This window comes from Eretmochelys imbricata, chromosome 2, assembly GCF_965152235.1.
Source record: "Eretmochelys imbricata isolate rEreImb1 chromosome 2, rEreImb1.hap1, whole genome shotgun sequence".
NCBI lineage: Eukaryota > Metazoa > Chordata > Testudines > Cheloniidae > Eretmochelys > Eretmochelys imbricata.
In genome coordinates, this window is record NC_135573.1 from 174,440,555 (window position 1) to 174,458,348 (window position 17,794).

The window sequence follows — 17,794 nt, forward strand, 5'->3', positions numbered from 1 at the left end:
CTGATATTCTGTGATTCTGTAATGATTTCTAAGGTTTTAAACTTCAAAAAATATTTTGTATTTTTGTTGCTCTGAATCTATGAGAGGTTCTGGGCTTTGGAATTCATTCCTCTTTTGCCCCATAGTCTGAAATAAGCAGAATTTCTTGGGGATTTTTTGTTTTGTTTTGTCTATCTGTCTGTTTTTAGGGCACACTGCAAGCCATATCCATTGGCATATCCAAGGCAGGAAAGAGTGTTTTGTTTTGCGTGTGTGTAAGTGAAGTTTGCATTGACACCTAGTGCTTCAAACAGATCCTTTATAAATCAGTATATAGTCTGCACCTGTTTGTCACTGCTGAAGCCAGGGTTCTTTCGTAAGACAGGGACGCCGACAATCAAAACAACAAAAATCTTAGTTCTCTCTTTCTGCTTTTGTGATGCTGCTGCTGTCTTCACTTGCCTACTCAGTTCTATTATGTGCCTTCCCAAGTCCAAATAGTCCCTGAATAATAGATACAAGGATCATGTGAAAATGAATATCATCTTTTTCACCCAACCCTGATATTTTATAGCTTGTGCTCAGCAGGATATTCCTGTGATGTTTAAAACGCTAAAGTAGAACTAAACTTTTTTTAAAAAATACTGTATTGTACACTAATCTCCAAAAACACTTTGGTGCCATTATTTTAAATGGAATAATATTTTAGACCATTTTTTGGGTAGTACTATAGTACACTTTTTAATAGAAATAGAAAAACTTTATTTTTTTTAACTAGCAATCTTTTACCAGTATCACAAAATAATTCAGTCAGGACTTTACAGTATTATTTTCAATAGGCCCTATAGTTCATGGCAAGAGGTATCATTTGTGTATATATCTGAGAGCAAAATTCATCATCCAAATTTCCCCCCCCCCCACCCCAAGTTAAATAGCGTGTACTTCAATATTGTCAGTTCCCTTCCATTTTATTAAAAGACAGAAAATATCAAAGTCAAAGGAAAGAACGCAATCCTTCCGGGTTCCCATATGGTAGAAAACCTATATCATAAAACTAAAGAGCAGTTGCTCAGCTCTCTGAAAATTGGCTCACTGTGGCTAATTAGAGCCCCAATTCTATAGCTGATAGCTGACCGTATGTTGTATGCAGGTCACCCACTGAGCCTTTGCAGAGCCTCCTTGAAGTCAGTGGAGCTCCAGATGGGTGTAACAGTCCACTCGCATACTGTCAGTTGCAGATTTGGGGCCTTTCTACTGATAGTGATTGAAAGGACTTCTTGTTTTGTAACAATATAACATCAGATTCAGCTTTGTTAAATAGGAATTGCTGCCAGTCACACTAAAGCAGTTTGTTTCTACAATAGAATCAATACAATGAAAAATGTAGCTTAAGTTAGCCAGAGAATCTAGGCTGTATAACTTTATTAAACAGAAGACCAGTAAGACAAGCAGGGGAAGTAGAGGAAAACCCAAGATTATGCTGGTTCTATTTTAGATTTGTGTGATCTTTATCAATATAGGAAAATAGTGCTTTCTCTATTGGAAGACTCTGGATGTTTCTCAGCTAATACCAATTATTACTTCAGTTCAGTGTAGTGTGTTTGGGTTTTTTTGGGGGGGGGGGTGGGGGGGGGTTGTTCTTTTGGTAGTAGCAGGGCCGGGCAAATGGGGCCCACGGCCAGGGCTCTGTAGCCAGGGAGGTACCACAAGGGGCTTGGGCTTCCCCTGGCTGGCTGTGGCTGGACTCCTCTCTTCTCCGGCCCCTCCCCCCGCTGGGCCAGCAGGCTTCTCCCCGACCCCCCGCTGCTCCTCAGCTGGCCGGCTGAGGGTTCCGGAGCAGCGCGGGCGGCCCACCACTTGCTGTCTGAAGCGGAGCCAAGTCCCTCCCTGCCTGTGGCCCTGCGCTGCTCGGTCTCTGGCAGGGCGCGGCTGGGCCGGGGCCAGGAGGAGCAAAACTTCAGTGGGGTGGGAGAGCCCGGCCGAGCAGCAGGAAAGGGGGGACTTAAAATGACAGTGCGCTCACTGTCTCTCAAACTTCCCTAACACACACACGGGCTCTCACAGTCCCCCAACACAGATTGTCACACATACACACAGTCTCACACTTCTTAACACATACTCTGTGTCTCACACAATCCCCCAACGCACAGTCACGCACACACATTGTCTCTCACACCAAGACTGGCTCTCACACCCACATAGACTCTGCCTCTCATAGTCCCCCAACACAGATTATCACAAACACCCAGTCTCACGCTCCTCAACACACACTGTCTCACAGTCCTCCAACACACAGTCTCTCTCACATACACACTGGCGCACTCTCACACTCACATATTTATACATACACACACACTTGTGTTGTTGTTCTTGTTATTACTGCTTGGTACTTCCAGTCAAAATACTTTTGGTGAGCCAGGATTAGCTAGGGGCTGCAAGAGGGCCGTGGGCTCAGGCAAGATGCAGCCCCCATGTGACAGCACGAAGAGCCAGGCACCACAAGCCACTCCAGAAGCACAGAAGTAAGTGTGGCAATACACCATATACCATGCCACCCTTTCTTCTGCTGACAGTCGCCTAGGAATTTGCTAGCTGTAGCAGTTACTCACTGTGATGTTATCTGATTAAAACATGACCATGTAGATCATTGTTGCAACCACTGTTATATTTGCAACAAATCTTGTACAAAATGTGGCATGTAAGATGTCTATGAAAAGGTTATGAATTACTGAATATGTTTATGCTATTTGTATGCAAGTATCATTTTTGTATTTGAAGTTATGAGTATTGGCTCTATACCTGTATTTCAAATGTTTGCTCCTGGGGTAATGTGCACAAGGTAGTTAACTAGCACATCTTGGAGGGACTAGTCAAAGTAAGGGGCTCATCAAGGGACACTTAACTCACAGTGGACCATGGGAGATGCCCGTCTACACTGAATGGACTTTTCTGTGGACATATCATATGAAGTATAGGTAATGGTCTGGAGGTGATGGGGGAGTGGGGTGGAGCCCAAGGAGCCCGTAAGAGCCAGGGGTGATGGTGGGAAGGTGGGTGGGGCGCCAAAATACAAGTTCACCCAGGGTACTATTGTCACTAAGGCGGCCCTGGTAGGAGAGATGGCAATATTCTTGACTAAAGGAAAGGGACTTAATTTCTATGCAAACAAGTATGCCACAATCATAAAGTCTTAGCCCTTGTAATAAAAATGGAAGCTGATATTTATTAATATATCATTCCAGATACACAAAGTACCATTATATGGCTCATGGGTTGAGTAAAATGTCATGTAGTCATCCTGGCTGTAGACTAATACTCTATAATACTGGAAGTTCCACCAAATGACCATTGTCAAAGCAGACTGTAAAAGTTTTAGAGCTGCGTTGTGGCAAGGCCCTAGTCATGGCTAATATGAAAATAGCATCTTAAAAAAATAAATAATTACTGAGCATAACTGACCTATGTTATAGTGCTAATAATAATCATACTTTACATGTAGATGATACCTTTTGCCTGAGGGTCTGAAAACACTTTACAAAGACTGGCAAATGTTCCCATTTTACTGAGAAGGGAAGATACAACATGGGGAGGTTGTGCCTTGCTTGTTGAGTGACAGAGTTGGGATTAGAACCCAGTCTCCAGACTCTGTGACCTATTCCAAGCAGTGTTTTCTACTGGCTAGACAACTGGACAGGTGACCTGAATTTTTATTCCTGGCACTGCTACTTGTTAGAGATGGAAAGAATGAGCAGGAGGACCCAGAGGCGCATTGAGTAAACGGGCTTCTTTATTGCGGTACTTGTTCCCCTCAACCCAATTGTTGAGTAAGCACTGAGTTAATCACATGATGCTCTTTTATCTAACTTAATATGTAAATACCTACATTTACTACAACCCCCCCAGACCCCTTATTTGATAATATGAACGCCCATATAATGAATATTAATAGCTATATACTGACTATAATTACTCTGTTTGTTGTTTACAGCATTAAGCATATTATACAGACATTTTTACCTTAAAGATACGTTTCTTTGCAGTAATTATAGCCACAAGTTCCCTTAATCAGCAGTTCACAGGGGAGGGAGGAAGGAAGGAGCCATGACCCCAAGCTCGTTTATGTAGCTGGGAGAGGAAGGGAGGGGGGAAATAACACTTCTTCACACAAAGGGTATCCTTCAAACAACCACATTTCTCATGCAGCTGCAATGCTTCTATCTCCTTAACAAGCAGAAGGGAAGGGGAAAGGGTGAAAACTTTATCTATCAAGCAAAGAGACAGTGCCTGCCTGTGCTTTTACCCTCTATTGGGTAGTGGTTACCCAAGTCTTTGCTTAACCCTTACATACCCCAACTTGCTATGGGGCGAAATGCAGATCACTCAGGGCAAGATTCTGCCATCCTTACACTGACTAATACTTAACTGATTGAGTAGACCAAATCAATTGATGGGTCTGCTCCTAGAGTAAGATACTATGCAATAAGAGAGTGACAGCATATAGCCCATAAGCATTTATTTGGTTTGGTTTCCATATTTGTAAAATGGCAATAATACTTATATTTGTTAAAGTACTTTGAGATCTCTGGATGAAAAATACTACGTGCATGTATGATGTTAATAGCCGTTTTTTAGTTATTAGATTAACCATCACTAACCATGAATTTATAAAGCATTAGTCTACAGCCCTGGCAAATACATGAAGTTTTATTAACTGAGGAGTCACATAATCATATTCAGTGGTACTAGAACGACATTAATATCAGACTCTATTTTTGCTATGGGAACACAGAGAAAGTACCTCTACAGATAGATCTTCAAAAGTGTCCTCAGCTATGGCTGTTGGGTTTAATTCATGAGCACATGGGCAAATAACGTGAGCTAAAGGACCTCTCTGAAGATTTGGACTTTTGAGCTGCCAGTGAGTTCACAAACACATAGGCACAAATTAATGGAAGTCAGTGGAGTTGCAAACAGTAATAGCCCATAGATACTTAGAAGTCACCAGCAGACAGATTGCCAAATCCTGGAGTAACATACCTGGTTCAAAGACTGTTCATTTGGGCAAAAGCCTCTGAAGTTAAAGCATTGTTTGTGTTCCTGTCATATAAACTCTGATATTTTGTTTTGTATTTAGAGAATTGTTCTTAAAGTTCTCCTTTTTAAATCTTGGTGTGTTTTTTTTTTTCATTTAGATTGATATGATTGTGACCTTGGGTGGACTTGGAGGACGCTTTGACCATGTCATGGCATCAGTGGAAACTCTCTTTCATGCAAATAATACCATTCCCACTCCAGTTATAGTTATTCACGACTTCTCCCTCATCTACCTGCTTCAACCTGTAAGTGAAATGAAGTGTGAGACCATAATAAACGTGATCGTGTAATTCCAACAGTCAAAACTGCCATTTCCCTCAGCAGGGCTTCTGCTTGCTTCTACTTGTAGAATTAGATTCTAGATTTAAAATATATTTCTAGCAGTTGGAAGGTGACTTATGGTCGCACCCCTGCAGGAATAGTATATTTTGCACCTTCTGTCTGTAGAGATTAGGATTAACTCACCAAAAACAGATTTTAAATAGAGGGTGGGAAACTAAAAAAGTGAAAAGTTAGTAAGATCTAAAACTTTATTCAGTTTTGTGCTTGATTATTAATGGAAATATCTTTGAACTGTTAAATTAAATTCCAGTGGAATTAAGTGTAGCTTCCTCTGCCCTTTGTTTTTCATTTTAAACAGAAATATATATGACTGACACATGAGAAACTCAAGAGGAAATTCAAGGGCTTGACAAACATGTCAAACAGAATTCTCATATAGTCCGAGTGCTGCAATTCATTGACTGAAATCCAGATGAAATGAGGGAATCTATTTAAAAATGTGTTGGTTTTGTGATGTTTAGGTTGTTATCCAGTTATTGGTTCAGAAAATAACACAAATGATATCTTGAGAAGCTTTCACTTTTAAGATTTAATTTAGAAGCAAAATCTGAGTAAAAAAAACTTTTTTCTAACAGCTACTTATTGGCTTCTGTTTGGAAATATTTTTTGTGATGGCTGGATTTCTAGAAGTTTAATTAGCTATAGACTTTTATCCAGTTTGTCTTATAAACTTGCTATACACTGGCAAGGTTGATGACCAAGCCTGCACTATGCATGCATGCTTCACTGTAATCTGAGAGGTATTAATGGGGTTCTATAAGAGATTGCAGATTTAAATCCACAGAGGCGAATTCTACATTATCAACATGAGGCACTCTGTCTGCAGGAGGGATGCTAGGCACAGGAGCTCATTTGCCACTATGACAAGGAATGACTGTGATTATTAGTTGCAGATCTAAAAGGCTAGATACGGAACAAAATGAGGGAAAACCAGGACTGAAGGATAATTGTGATCAAATCTGAAAGTGGGAAGTAATTTACCTGTGAATGATTTGCACATACTGTACTGACACTAAATTAATGTTAGGAAGCTTTTGAGAAGGCTAGCTAGAGCATTTTGACGCTTTTCAATAAGATTAGGAATGCCCAGTTTAGTGTTTAAAATATATGCTTTTATCGTGTAGCTATTTTAATTCTTTGTTTTTTATAAACGGCTTCTAAAATGTCAGAGTTAAGATTATGTAATTTTTGATGGAATAATTCACCCCCTAACAACTTGAACCAAAAGTCCTTTGTATCATTATTACTTATCTATGCAGTGTGTTAAGGGGTTTTTTGTTTTACTGATGATTTTTTACCCCTTTATTACACTTTTACAAAATGTATTAATACTGTTTTTCATTGGCACAGGCTAATACTTCTTTCACTCAGTTTCTGGCTGATGTACAGTATTGCCAGCTGATGACTTTAATAACTCCGGGCTGTTTCCAGTATTCAGGAATAAAGGGCAGATTCAGAGGGCAGGAATCTTACAGCAATCTTAAAGCTAACTGACACAAAATTCCATTCCATTGCTGGTTTAAACTTGTCATCTCTATTATCTTCCATCCACTGCCATGGTCCTTTTGGAAAATAATTTTAACCCTCTCTTTTCCAGATAAGATCAAATAAGTAGTTTATAAATAGGAATAAATAATATTCCTATATTGGAAGTACTTTCTTCCTATTCAATTTAATTTCGGTTTACATTATGATAGTTTCTCTTGTAAATAGCTACAGAAAATGATAGCTCTTTTTTCTTTGTAATTTAAAATCAAGGTAGGAGAGAATTAGAGCACAGTGGGAAATGAACTGGCTTTTTTGAAATAATGCAAGTCTGTGGAATAAAAGAAGTGGAACATCACGATACACAAAGACAAATTTTAAAATTAATAAGGACGCCTGTGACAGATGTGGCAATGTCCTGCAATATCCTTGAAAAACCCTACTGAATTAAGTTTAAGTATCTTTGGAGTCCATTGTATTAAATGCAAAGGTTACGTGTTATTGCGGGCCTAGATGATCAAAGGACTATACTGAACAATGTGGCAGATAAGAATGATTTGGGGTGGGGTGAGGGGGAATGTGTGAAGTATAATTCCCTGGAAATACGTGGGGGGAGGTGAAAGCAAATGCCCTCCATCTGTTGTTCAAAACGGAAAACTTCGGAAGCGATGCCCTGAGGAGAGAGCCATTGTTCGCAGTTCACCTGTTCCTGAATGCTGGAGCTTAAAGGCCCAAGATGTATAAAGAAACAGGCTGATATGCACAGTTTGAGTTCTTGCTCCAAGCTGAAGCTGTTAGGAATTTGTAACCATAGGAAAACCTTTTTGTCAGGTTTAAAGGATTGATCTCCTAGCAGAGGCCTTGTTGGCGTGGAGAGCGATCTCTGGTAAACTTATTAGTATACAAGTAGGTTCTTCTATTGTTTTAATGTTTTCTCTCTGGTGCTTTCACCTTAAGAATAAATATGCTTGCTTAGAAAGAGTTGTGGTAATTTATAACTGTGGGCAACTATGATGTTGATAGCCACTGAAGGAAAAGGAAAGCACTGACGCTGGCCTGTTTAGGTAGTTTGGCTACCTGGGAATAATAAAATGTAGGCAGGGAACTGTGTAGCCTGGAAAAATCCCAGTTAGGGAGGGAAAATATAGGGTTTTCTGCCCAAGAGAGGTGACCGCTGGGAGCCAAAAGCCTAAAAATAGATGCCCTTGCTGGACCACAGAGGGAGAACACAAGCGCAGTTGCCCTTAACTGTGACAACGTCTTGCTAGGAAATCTTTCACCTCATGTAGCATGCAGATCGGAAAGCATTCTCTCTTTGGGAGGAAGGATCCATTTTTGTTGTTGGGTTTCTGGGACAGCAAAGTATGAGCAAAAAAGCATTTTAGCTCCAATATAAAATTAGACTCTTTCCTGTTAGCATAAGAGTATAGTATAGTTCTCTATATATTATGTATCCTCCCTATATGTTGTTTGTTTTTTTTATTTATAACCAAAATAGAGAGTACACCTACCCCATGCTGTACACATCTTTGACATAGTTAGAAGCAGAGTGACATAAACATAAAGCCAGCAGCTTTCCCTAGTCCCACCCCTCAGAAATAATCAGCAGAGATAGTCACACCCCAAAATTATCTTGCCTCACCCAAAACCACCAGTCTTTATCAGTTTTCTCATTTCCCCAAAAGCCTGAATAAAGGGTGATCCTTCCATTGTGCCCTGAAATCCAACAGATCTGGAAGCCACTGCTGATCCCAGAGCACTGGTGTCATGTCCCATTTTGATATGCCACTTGCTAAGGAGGCTGCCACATTCTTAATTGGTTTAAATTTGTGGATTGTTTTAAGATGTAGCCCCAGGTAGAGTTCATTGCAGTAACCTGTATTATAAATGAATATATCTATCAGAGGACAGATGATGTTTTTGGTAAAGCACTTATAATCCCTGTTCATACAATGTGTTTTTAAGTATATGAAAGTATATAACCAAATCAATTTAATGTCAGTTTTTTATACTTTATAAGAGTGATCTGCTGCCTCATTCATTGTGAATCTTAACCGAATGAATTGACAGATTGAATTCTGTGTATGGCTGAATTTGTAGAAGTGGACAACATGATTAGGTCAGGAAAGCAGCAATGCCACTGGCTCATGTTGTGCCCTTAGTAAGTCACTTAACCTTTCTCTGTGCCTTTTTATTTACCTGTCTGTAAAACGGCTAAAATAATACCTTTAAGAGCTTTGTTTTTGGGCCGAACACTTGTAAAGCACTTTGGTTTCGTCAAAGGAAAGATTGCATAATAGTGGAAATTATATTTTTTTGGTATGTCACATTCCTCTGCCTATAAATAGGGAGGCAGAGTAGATGCTCCAGCAGGTGACATTTCCTTTGAAACAGTTTCCGGTGTGATGATTTAAGCAAAAAACTAAAAATAGAATACATATCTCCGCACTGAATAGTGATCATATTTCTCTCTGTGGTGAAAAAAGAATCCTTAATAAGGAATAATCATTTCTTATGAGGAGGATATTTTATGTAACAGTCCATACTTTTTATGCTTGAAATTTTGCTAATGTCAATTACCATTAGGATATACCCTGGCTGAAGAACATTAGGCCCTTAGAGTCATGTTTATCATGCTACCCATGCTCAGTACGAATGGCTTAAGGTTTCACATACATACTTTCTCATTTTCTGGTACTGTGCTTCTCGGGAGTACAGAAACATTAGCTTCTGTACACTGAGCATAAATTATCTTTTGTCTGTGAGTTTTATGGCAGTTTGTAATACAAGGTAATAGGATTTATGACCAAGAAATGAGAAGATGTACAAGAGTTAATGAGGCCTGTCTTTTCATTATACTGAGCGGAGTTCCGTGTTCCCCATGCAGGATACCACCGTTGAGCTGCGGGAAGAAGTATTGCTACTTGTACTTGAAAATATGTTGCACAAGCCTACTTTTGTCAGTTATCTAACTCTCCAGAAATACTGTATGACCTATTTCTTCCATGCTGTGTTGTACTTCCTTGTGTTTTTCCTTCCCATAAGAAATAACGAGGAATGTAATAATGCTCATAGAAATTAGGAAGGAAACAGAATGCTGATAATATTAGGAGTGTAACCCTTGTGGTTAAATCTAAGGTGTCTGGGTCAGGATTTCTGGAGGGTTTTCTCAGCTCTACTGCTGACCCAGGGTATAGTCTAGGACGAGTCACTTAACCTCTGTGTGCCACAGTGTTCCCATCTGTAAAGTGAGTGAAATGCAATTACCAGACTGGGTGATGTGGAGTTTACTTACTTGTAAAATACGATGGGATCCTGAGATGAAAAGCTCTATAGACATGCAAGATAATGCTGTTGGTAATAGTCATAATAATAACTAACAGGCTTTTAATTAGTTTCCAGATCTACACCTATGAAAAAGGTGGGGGGGGGAAAGAAGTACTATTTATTCTTCATCTCTAAAGATGTAGGCTCTGATCCTGCCAGTGACTCCACATGGGCAGACTCATATGCCTTTGAAGTCATTTGGACTCTGCACAGTGCAGGATTTTGTAGGACTGGAGCCCAAGTCCATCCTCTCGATTAGTAGGCAAACTACTCAACAGGGGCAAATGTCTGCCTGTCTTTCTCTCACTCTCACACATACACACATGTCAAGTTCTGTGAACTGATTTCAAAACTGAGGGTCAAAACTCCTCACTTTTTTGCTCCTTATGTGAGTAGACACAGTCAGTGCAGCATGCATCAACAAGAAAAAATATAAGATTAGGTACTTGCTCTCCTGTGGTTTGTTGTTGCAATTTGGTGTATCAACATCTATTTGCTTTGGTTGCCAGGATGTCCCTGCTTGTATGGTAAAAGATGATGGAAAACCCAGATAATATGTGGTCAGCCTCTGAGTTTCACTCATGCGTCTAGTATCATGAATTTCACAGAACAGGTGTGTCTTAAGCTACGTCTATACTTGATGTAGGAGTGTGATTCTCAGCTTGAGTGGGCATACTTGTGCTAGCTCTGATTGAGCAGGCAGGTTAAAACTACTGTAGCTGCAGGAGCACGGGCAGTGGCTGCCTGGGCTAGGTTTGTACTTGAGGTGGCCCTAATGGTGCTGCTGCTGCCACGGCCTGTACTACGGTGGCGAGTGCTACTATTTTTAGTGTGCTACCTCCATGAGCAAGTACGTCTATTTCAGGTGGGAATCTCGCCTCCACCGCCAAGTCAGAGAAGTGGTCTCTGAGGAGTAAGCCCTGTTGTCAGATTAGTTCCCTGCTGCCTTTCTTCTGATACAACACTGTCTCTAAGATCCTGATCTCACTCCTACTGAAGTTTCTAATCAGCAGATCTCAATTATTGAGTCTCTTCTCATTCTTCCTCCACAAAATTTTGGAACATCAATGTCTATTTTGAATATACTCTTGTGAGGGTAGTCTAGTTTACAATTAAGCCAAGGTTGCCTGAGTGAAAGAGCTCTTTAAGATTCTGCTCTAGAGATATCAAAATATTTTATTTTCCTCCTCCTTCTCTGAGGTTGCGTCTCATTTAGGGTTTCTGTTTCTAGCACGAGGACATCACCACTCTAATCAAAGCAATGAATCTCTGTTCTTAGACTTCCAAAGACCCCTCTTTGTACAGCTGGTGTAATTCAGGACCTTATATTTTATGGAGTTCTTAAGGATAAAATGGTCTGTTCCTGAGAAAGCAGATCTTTCTGTGTCTACCTATTTAAGAAAATAAGGCATTTCTTTCCAGCTGAATGCCTGATGTCTAAAACTAGCAACAGCGAAAATGGACTGAATTCCTCCTCTTGGAGTTTGAATCTTCACTGAGGGTTCTGGGATTGTTGTGAAATATGTTGTGTTTCTAAGACTTCATAAGATTGATATGCTAATGCATTCAACTAGTCTTCCAGAAAACGTTATGATACACTTTAATTTGGCTTGCTTAGCAGGTGGATTTATACTTGAAGCAATACTCAATCATTTAAAGTTCTCCCCTAGTTATTGGCTACCAAAGATGGTTCCAGAGGAGTGAGTGTCTGCTTGAGGAATGCCAAAACAGAAGTATCTAGGAGAATAAGACATGACAGAAACTCTAGCCATTTTGTTTTACCCCTTGTAATGATGCAGCCTCTAGCAGGATACAACTGAGAGTATCAATTCAGGACAAATTGATTAGAGCAAGGCAGTTATAGCCCAAGGCTGGGGTTCCTTGCACACCAAACTAGCCAAACAGAGAGGACTTCAGTTTTACCCAACTGACTAACCAGAAGTCAGTACTAGAAATTTCCTCAGACTCTCCAGTTTCCCAGTATAACCACCAGGGCCACTTGTTATGGGGACGAGTGGTTACTCCAGTAAAAGAGAGAGGTTCTCTAGATCCCAAAGGACCAAGCCCCAGACTCAGGTCAATATACAAATCAGATCTTACCCACAAATCCACGCTTTTGCCAATCCTTTAGAGTGTAAAATCTACAGGTTTATTTTTAGAAAGAAAGAAATATAAATGAGAGCTAAAATTAGTTAAATGGAATCAATTACATACAGTAATGGTAAAGTTCTTGGTTCAGGCTTGTAGCAGTGATGGAATAAACTGCAGGTTCAAATCAAGTCTCTGGAGTACATCCTCAGCTGGGATGGGTCATTCAGTCCTTTGTTCAGAGCTTCAGTTTGCAGCAAGGTTCCTTCAGAAGTAAGAAGCAGGATTGAAGACAAAATGGAGGGGTTTCCAGGGCCTTTTATATTCTTTCTGTTGTGGGTGGAAACCCCTTCGTTCTCCTGTGCAAAATCACAGCAACAAGATAGTGTTTGTAGCCACCTGGGCAAGTCACATGTTTATGCATGACTCAGTTTGCAGGCAGCAGGCATTGCTCACATGCTATCTTGAATTTCCCAGGAAGACTTCTCATACGTGGATTGGAGTCTCCCAAGGTCCATTGTCAGTTAAATGTTTCTTAATTGGACACTTAATCTGCAAATTCCTTTCTCAAGAAGCTGACCAAATGCTTCACTAATGCTATTTAGAATAAAACACATTGAGATACAAGTACATAGCCAATATTCATAACTTCAACTACAAAAATGGTACACATATAGAGATAGCATAATCATAACCAGCAAATCATAACCTTTTCATAGACACCTTACTGGACCTGCTTTGTACAAGATTTGGTGCCACTATATGACCTTGGCTGCAACAATGATCTATACGGTCACAGTTTGTCAATAACGTCACACCCCTAAAGATGGGTCATTTTACATAAACTTTCCCTGCAGTCAGATTTAATCATGATGCTCTAATCCCAGTACTGGGCAAATGTCTTGCTGCCTCCAAAGTCTTTGGATGTAGCTAAGCCTATCAATGCCAGGTACTTGCTTGCCTATTCACAGGATGCTCCATATACTGAAAGTTCTTCCTTGCAGGGTCCAAGTCTTTATATGCATTTGTACAGCGCTCCTCTCAGCTGGGGTGTGAGGGTGATGTTTATGTAAATAGATATATAGTAATATGATAAATATAGTCCTAATTAAAGTTTTAAAAGTGCCAATACCCTTGCTCTCTTGCTTCTTAAGAAGCTCACCCTGAGGAATGAACTGTTTCCTTCCTGAAACAGAAACTTCATTTGATAGCACAAGAAGATAGCTTTGCCCAGCTTCTACCCTTAAAAGAAATACGAGAGTCAGCACTCCAACGCTTTTATTATGAAAGAATTCCTTTCCTGCCCAACCGTTGTAGGAAAATATCGGTGGATTGATTAGATTCATTAGTCATTGGATTCACTATTGTAGTATTGTAGCTTTGATGACACTGTATAAAAGCGGCCTACCAAAGCCCCCATTTCTTTTGGTCAAGGCTGTGTAACTGTCACCATTTGTTTCCTGCATCTACTGAACTCAGTTGATCCATTTGTGATTAATTTTTTACCATTCATATTTTAAGAGGTGGGCGGAATTTATGAGCTATCCTACTTCTTGTTGTTTCCATAGGAAAATCTAAGGGCAAATTTCTCATACTAATACTTTGGTTGGTTGTTTTATTCCAGTATGACACGATTGCTGTGAAATAAATTTACAAATATTAAATAAAAACATTGTTAAAAATATCCTTGTAAACTCTGTCATCCTTTTGAATTGCATAATTAGTATCAGTAGAGAAGTGCAGTATTACACCAATTTTCAGAAGTGTTTTAGAATAATCCTGAATTTTGTGAGATGGTGTAATTCAAATGTGTTGACAGAGCACTTTGTACGGTAAGTGGAGGGACTGTTTTTATTGTATGACAGCAGATACTTACAAAATGTTTCTATTTAATGCAGGCATACATGCAAAATGTGAAAGATTTTATGTGCTTTGCATACACAACCCTTACATACACAAATAGTCCGCACTCATGCAAGTGACTGCTTTGAATTCAGAGGTCAATTTGCATATGTAAGAGCAGTTCACATGAGTAAGGGTTGCAGGATAGGGCATTAAATTGCAGGGAAACTTGAAGAGAGTGCTTGCAGGATGCTAGGCTTTAACTTTTAACAAGGGCTTGATATATCCAAACCGCCACTAACAAACAAGAGGTACATTTTTCATTACTAAACAAATCCTCTTAGCCATATTTTCTATGATATAAGGGTAATATCCTGTGGCCAGTTAGATTAATCACACAGACTGTTGTTCCTATTAACCTCTGAGATAATGTATCTTCCGAAGAGCATACTGACGTAACTAGAAATGAGCTAATTAGAATACTTTTGTATTTCTAAAATCTGGACTGTGTGATTGTTTGAATCAATACCCAGATTTCACTATTCTCCTATGGTTCTGCTATCAAATGTTCAATCTTTGTCCAAACTTCTAATTAGGTCCCACAACAGTTCATACATGAGCATATTGGAGCATCCTGAATCTAATAAAGTTCTTCCTGGGAGATTGCTTACCATTGCTGTTGACCCTAGCTGTTGTAACGGGACTCTACTAATACTTTAACTGATCCTTCCAGTTTCATGAAAACAGGGTGCACTGTGCCGAAAGAAGCTTTCTGCTAAAAGACTAATTTTCTTAGAGCTGGGATTTTCATGTTGGCACTGTTGATCTTCGCTTTCTTTGTAATCTTGATTTTTACTAACTTCTTTTTGCAGTACTCTGATACCATTCATTTGTGTGTGTGATGCAATACGAACATTTTCCTTTGCCATACAAACAAGTCTTCATATATGATGTCAGACTGGAAATTGTTCAGCAACTTCCTTTAATTTATTTTTAAATGAATTTTCATTGAGTTATATTTGAAAAAGAATAATACACTCAGTACAGTAGCCTCCGCGATATTTATTTTGACTTTTTTGACACTGTCTGCACATTTTCAGGTTTTATTCACTGTGCCGCCGACTTTTGTATTGATTAGTTCCTGACTGCACTTCAGGAGTTATGATGGGTTGAGAGAAATAGCTGGAAGTATTGGCAGCTGGGTTTGTTAGCCAAGGAGATATGGGGAAGGTGACCTAAAATAGGATTACCACATTAATTAGGTGTTTCTACTAAAAGGGTCAACAATGAAATAATATGACTGTTACATTGTGGTCTTCAGATTTCAGAGTTAACACCCCATTGAGATGGATGGGAATAGATCATACCTCTCATCTTTTGTCTTGAGGTCTGTCTACATGGAAAAAAGGTATGATGCTACCTCAGATTAAATAGCAATGAAGACTTGGCAGACCAGATTTTAACTTGGATTAGCAGCTCAAATTCAAACCCAGATTCCTCTATATGCTTTTATGTGAACTGCTAACCCCAGTTAAAAGCAGAGTTGCCATGTGTCCACCGCTGAATGAACTAACGTGGGTTAGTTAACCCAAGTTAAGAACTTTTTTTTTCTTTTGCAGTGTAGACATACCTTAGGCTATCTGCAGACAGGCAGACTGAAGTGAGCGGTTCAGATTTTATTGATCTAGAAGATTTTATTCATAACAAAAGTGCCAGAAGAGTTTTTCATTTCAGTCAACTCTAAGATTCTCAACTACAGCTTTGGAATACACTTGCTTTTCATGCATATACATGCTTGTAACAATGAATTCATATTGATAATAAATACTGGAAGATCATCATTTTGCTTAGCTTATCCAAATACAGGAAGCAGTATCAGTTCCAAATTTTGCCAAGAAAGCCTGAGTTAGAAGCCATATAGTAAGAAATAGACCTGGCTTACAGCATAAATAAACAAGACAGCAAAATAAAGAAAAGAAAACAGGGGAAGTGATTTGTGCAATGTCACACAGCACATCAGGCAGAGCTGAGACTAGAACCCAGGTCGCCAGTGCTCTACCTAATAGACGACACTGCCTCTCCAGAGAGCATCTTTTCCCCTATCTTACTGCCTTATTTGAGGTGAATTTCTCCTAAAAGGTTCTGTAAGGGGAAACTTGATATTGTGGTTTGCTTCCCACTTCTAATATTAGCAGGACTCTCATGATAGATGGGGTATATAAGAGGTGAGATTCTTCACCTCTGTCCTCCATGTAATTTTCACTGAGTGTTGTAGAGAAATTGGCAGGTATCATGGGATCTGTAATCTATAAAACAGTTGCTTCTGGAAGGAAAATAAATGTCCAAAAAGTATTTTATTACATGTTATTAAAATTGTAGAAGAGAAAAATGGGTACTTGTATTCCTAGATTGAATGTAAATGCCTGGAAAATTGACAAGATAGAGAATGACGTTCAATTATTATCTACTACGAAAACCAGAAAATTTAGAATGCAAAATACTCAGTCTGATCAAGGCTTTAATGACTGATATTTTCCTTTACAGGAAAACTGGAAATGTTTTTGAATGTTCAAATCTCAGAGTACTGAGCTCATCCATACTCGAGTCCCATAACTATATTGAAAAATGTTCTCTCTTCAATTTGATCCCATTGTAAAATTGCTCAGGCTTTTCAAATGCCTTCTAATATCAGTGTTAATTCTGTTTCTGCTGTCGTGGCGGATTGAGCTATATATGGATTGACTACATTTACTCTTATTGTTAGTTTAGGATCCACCTGGAAAGAAGGATTATATTCAGTAATATCTGAGGCCCAGGGTAGAATGCTATACCACTCTGATAAATGAACACGTGTCCTTACTGACTTAGTGAGATCTATTCAGTCTCACCACAGAAAGTGATTTTGAAATCTGAATTTTCTTCTGTTACTACCAACATGGTTTTATTATTCCACCCCATGTACAGATATATCTCCAGATATGCTGAAGCCATGCAATCATCAGGGATGGTGGGTGTTCGTCCAACCTATTCTTAAAAACTTCCAGTGATAGTGATTCCACAGCCTCTCTTGGAAGCCTATTCCACCATTAACCACCATTATTGTTTGAAAGTTTTTCCTAATATCTAAACTAAATCTCTCTTGCTGCAGATCAAACCCATAACTACTTGTCCTACCTTCAGTGGACATGGAGAACAATTGATCACAGTCCTCATTGTAACAGCCCTTAACATATTTGAAGGCTGTTGTCAGGTATGCTCCTTAGTTCTCTTTTCTCAAAACTAAAAATGCCCAGTTTTTTAACCTTTTGTTATAGGTTAGGTTTATGAAACATTTTATCATTTTTGTTGCTCTCCTGTGGACTCTCTCCAAATTGTCCACATCTTTCCTGAAGTGTGGTACCCGGATCTAGACGTAATACTGCAATTGAGGCCTCACCAGTGCTGAGTTGAATGGGAGACTTACCTTCCATGTCTCAAATACAGCACTCCTGTTAATACACCCCAAAATGATAAAGACTTGAAAGACTGTTCACATGCCAGAGCCGTTGGAGTTGGAGGTTGATCTCTAGTAAGCTTCTTAGCATGTATGTAGTTTCTTTTATTATTTTAATATGTTTTCTCTTAAATGCTTTCTCCT

At 39.3% G+C, this 17,794-nt stretch overlaps 1 protein-coding gene across 2 annotated transcripts in view; it reads left to right on the forward strand.

Moving 5' to 3' along the window:
* Window positions 1–17,794, forward strand: part of TPK1 (thiamin pyrophosphokinase 1) — a 483,761-nt gene that overhangs the window by 321,806 nt on the left and 144,161 nt on the right. The window contains exons 7-8 of one of the 2 annotated variants that reach the window (XM_077810971.1): window positions 5,172–5,318; window positions 17,306–17,407. In XM_077810971.1, coding sequence (XP_077667097.1) covers window positions 5,172–5,318; window positions 17,306–17,407 — 249 coding nt within the window. The remainder of the gene's footprint in view (window positions 1–5,171; window positions 5,319–17,305; window positions 17,408–17,794) is intronic. The other variant, XM_077810972.1, reaches the window with a different exon arrangement.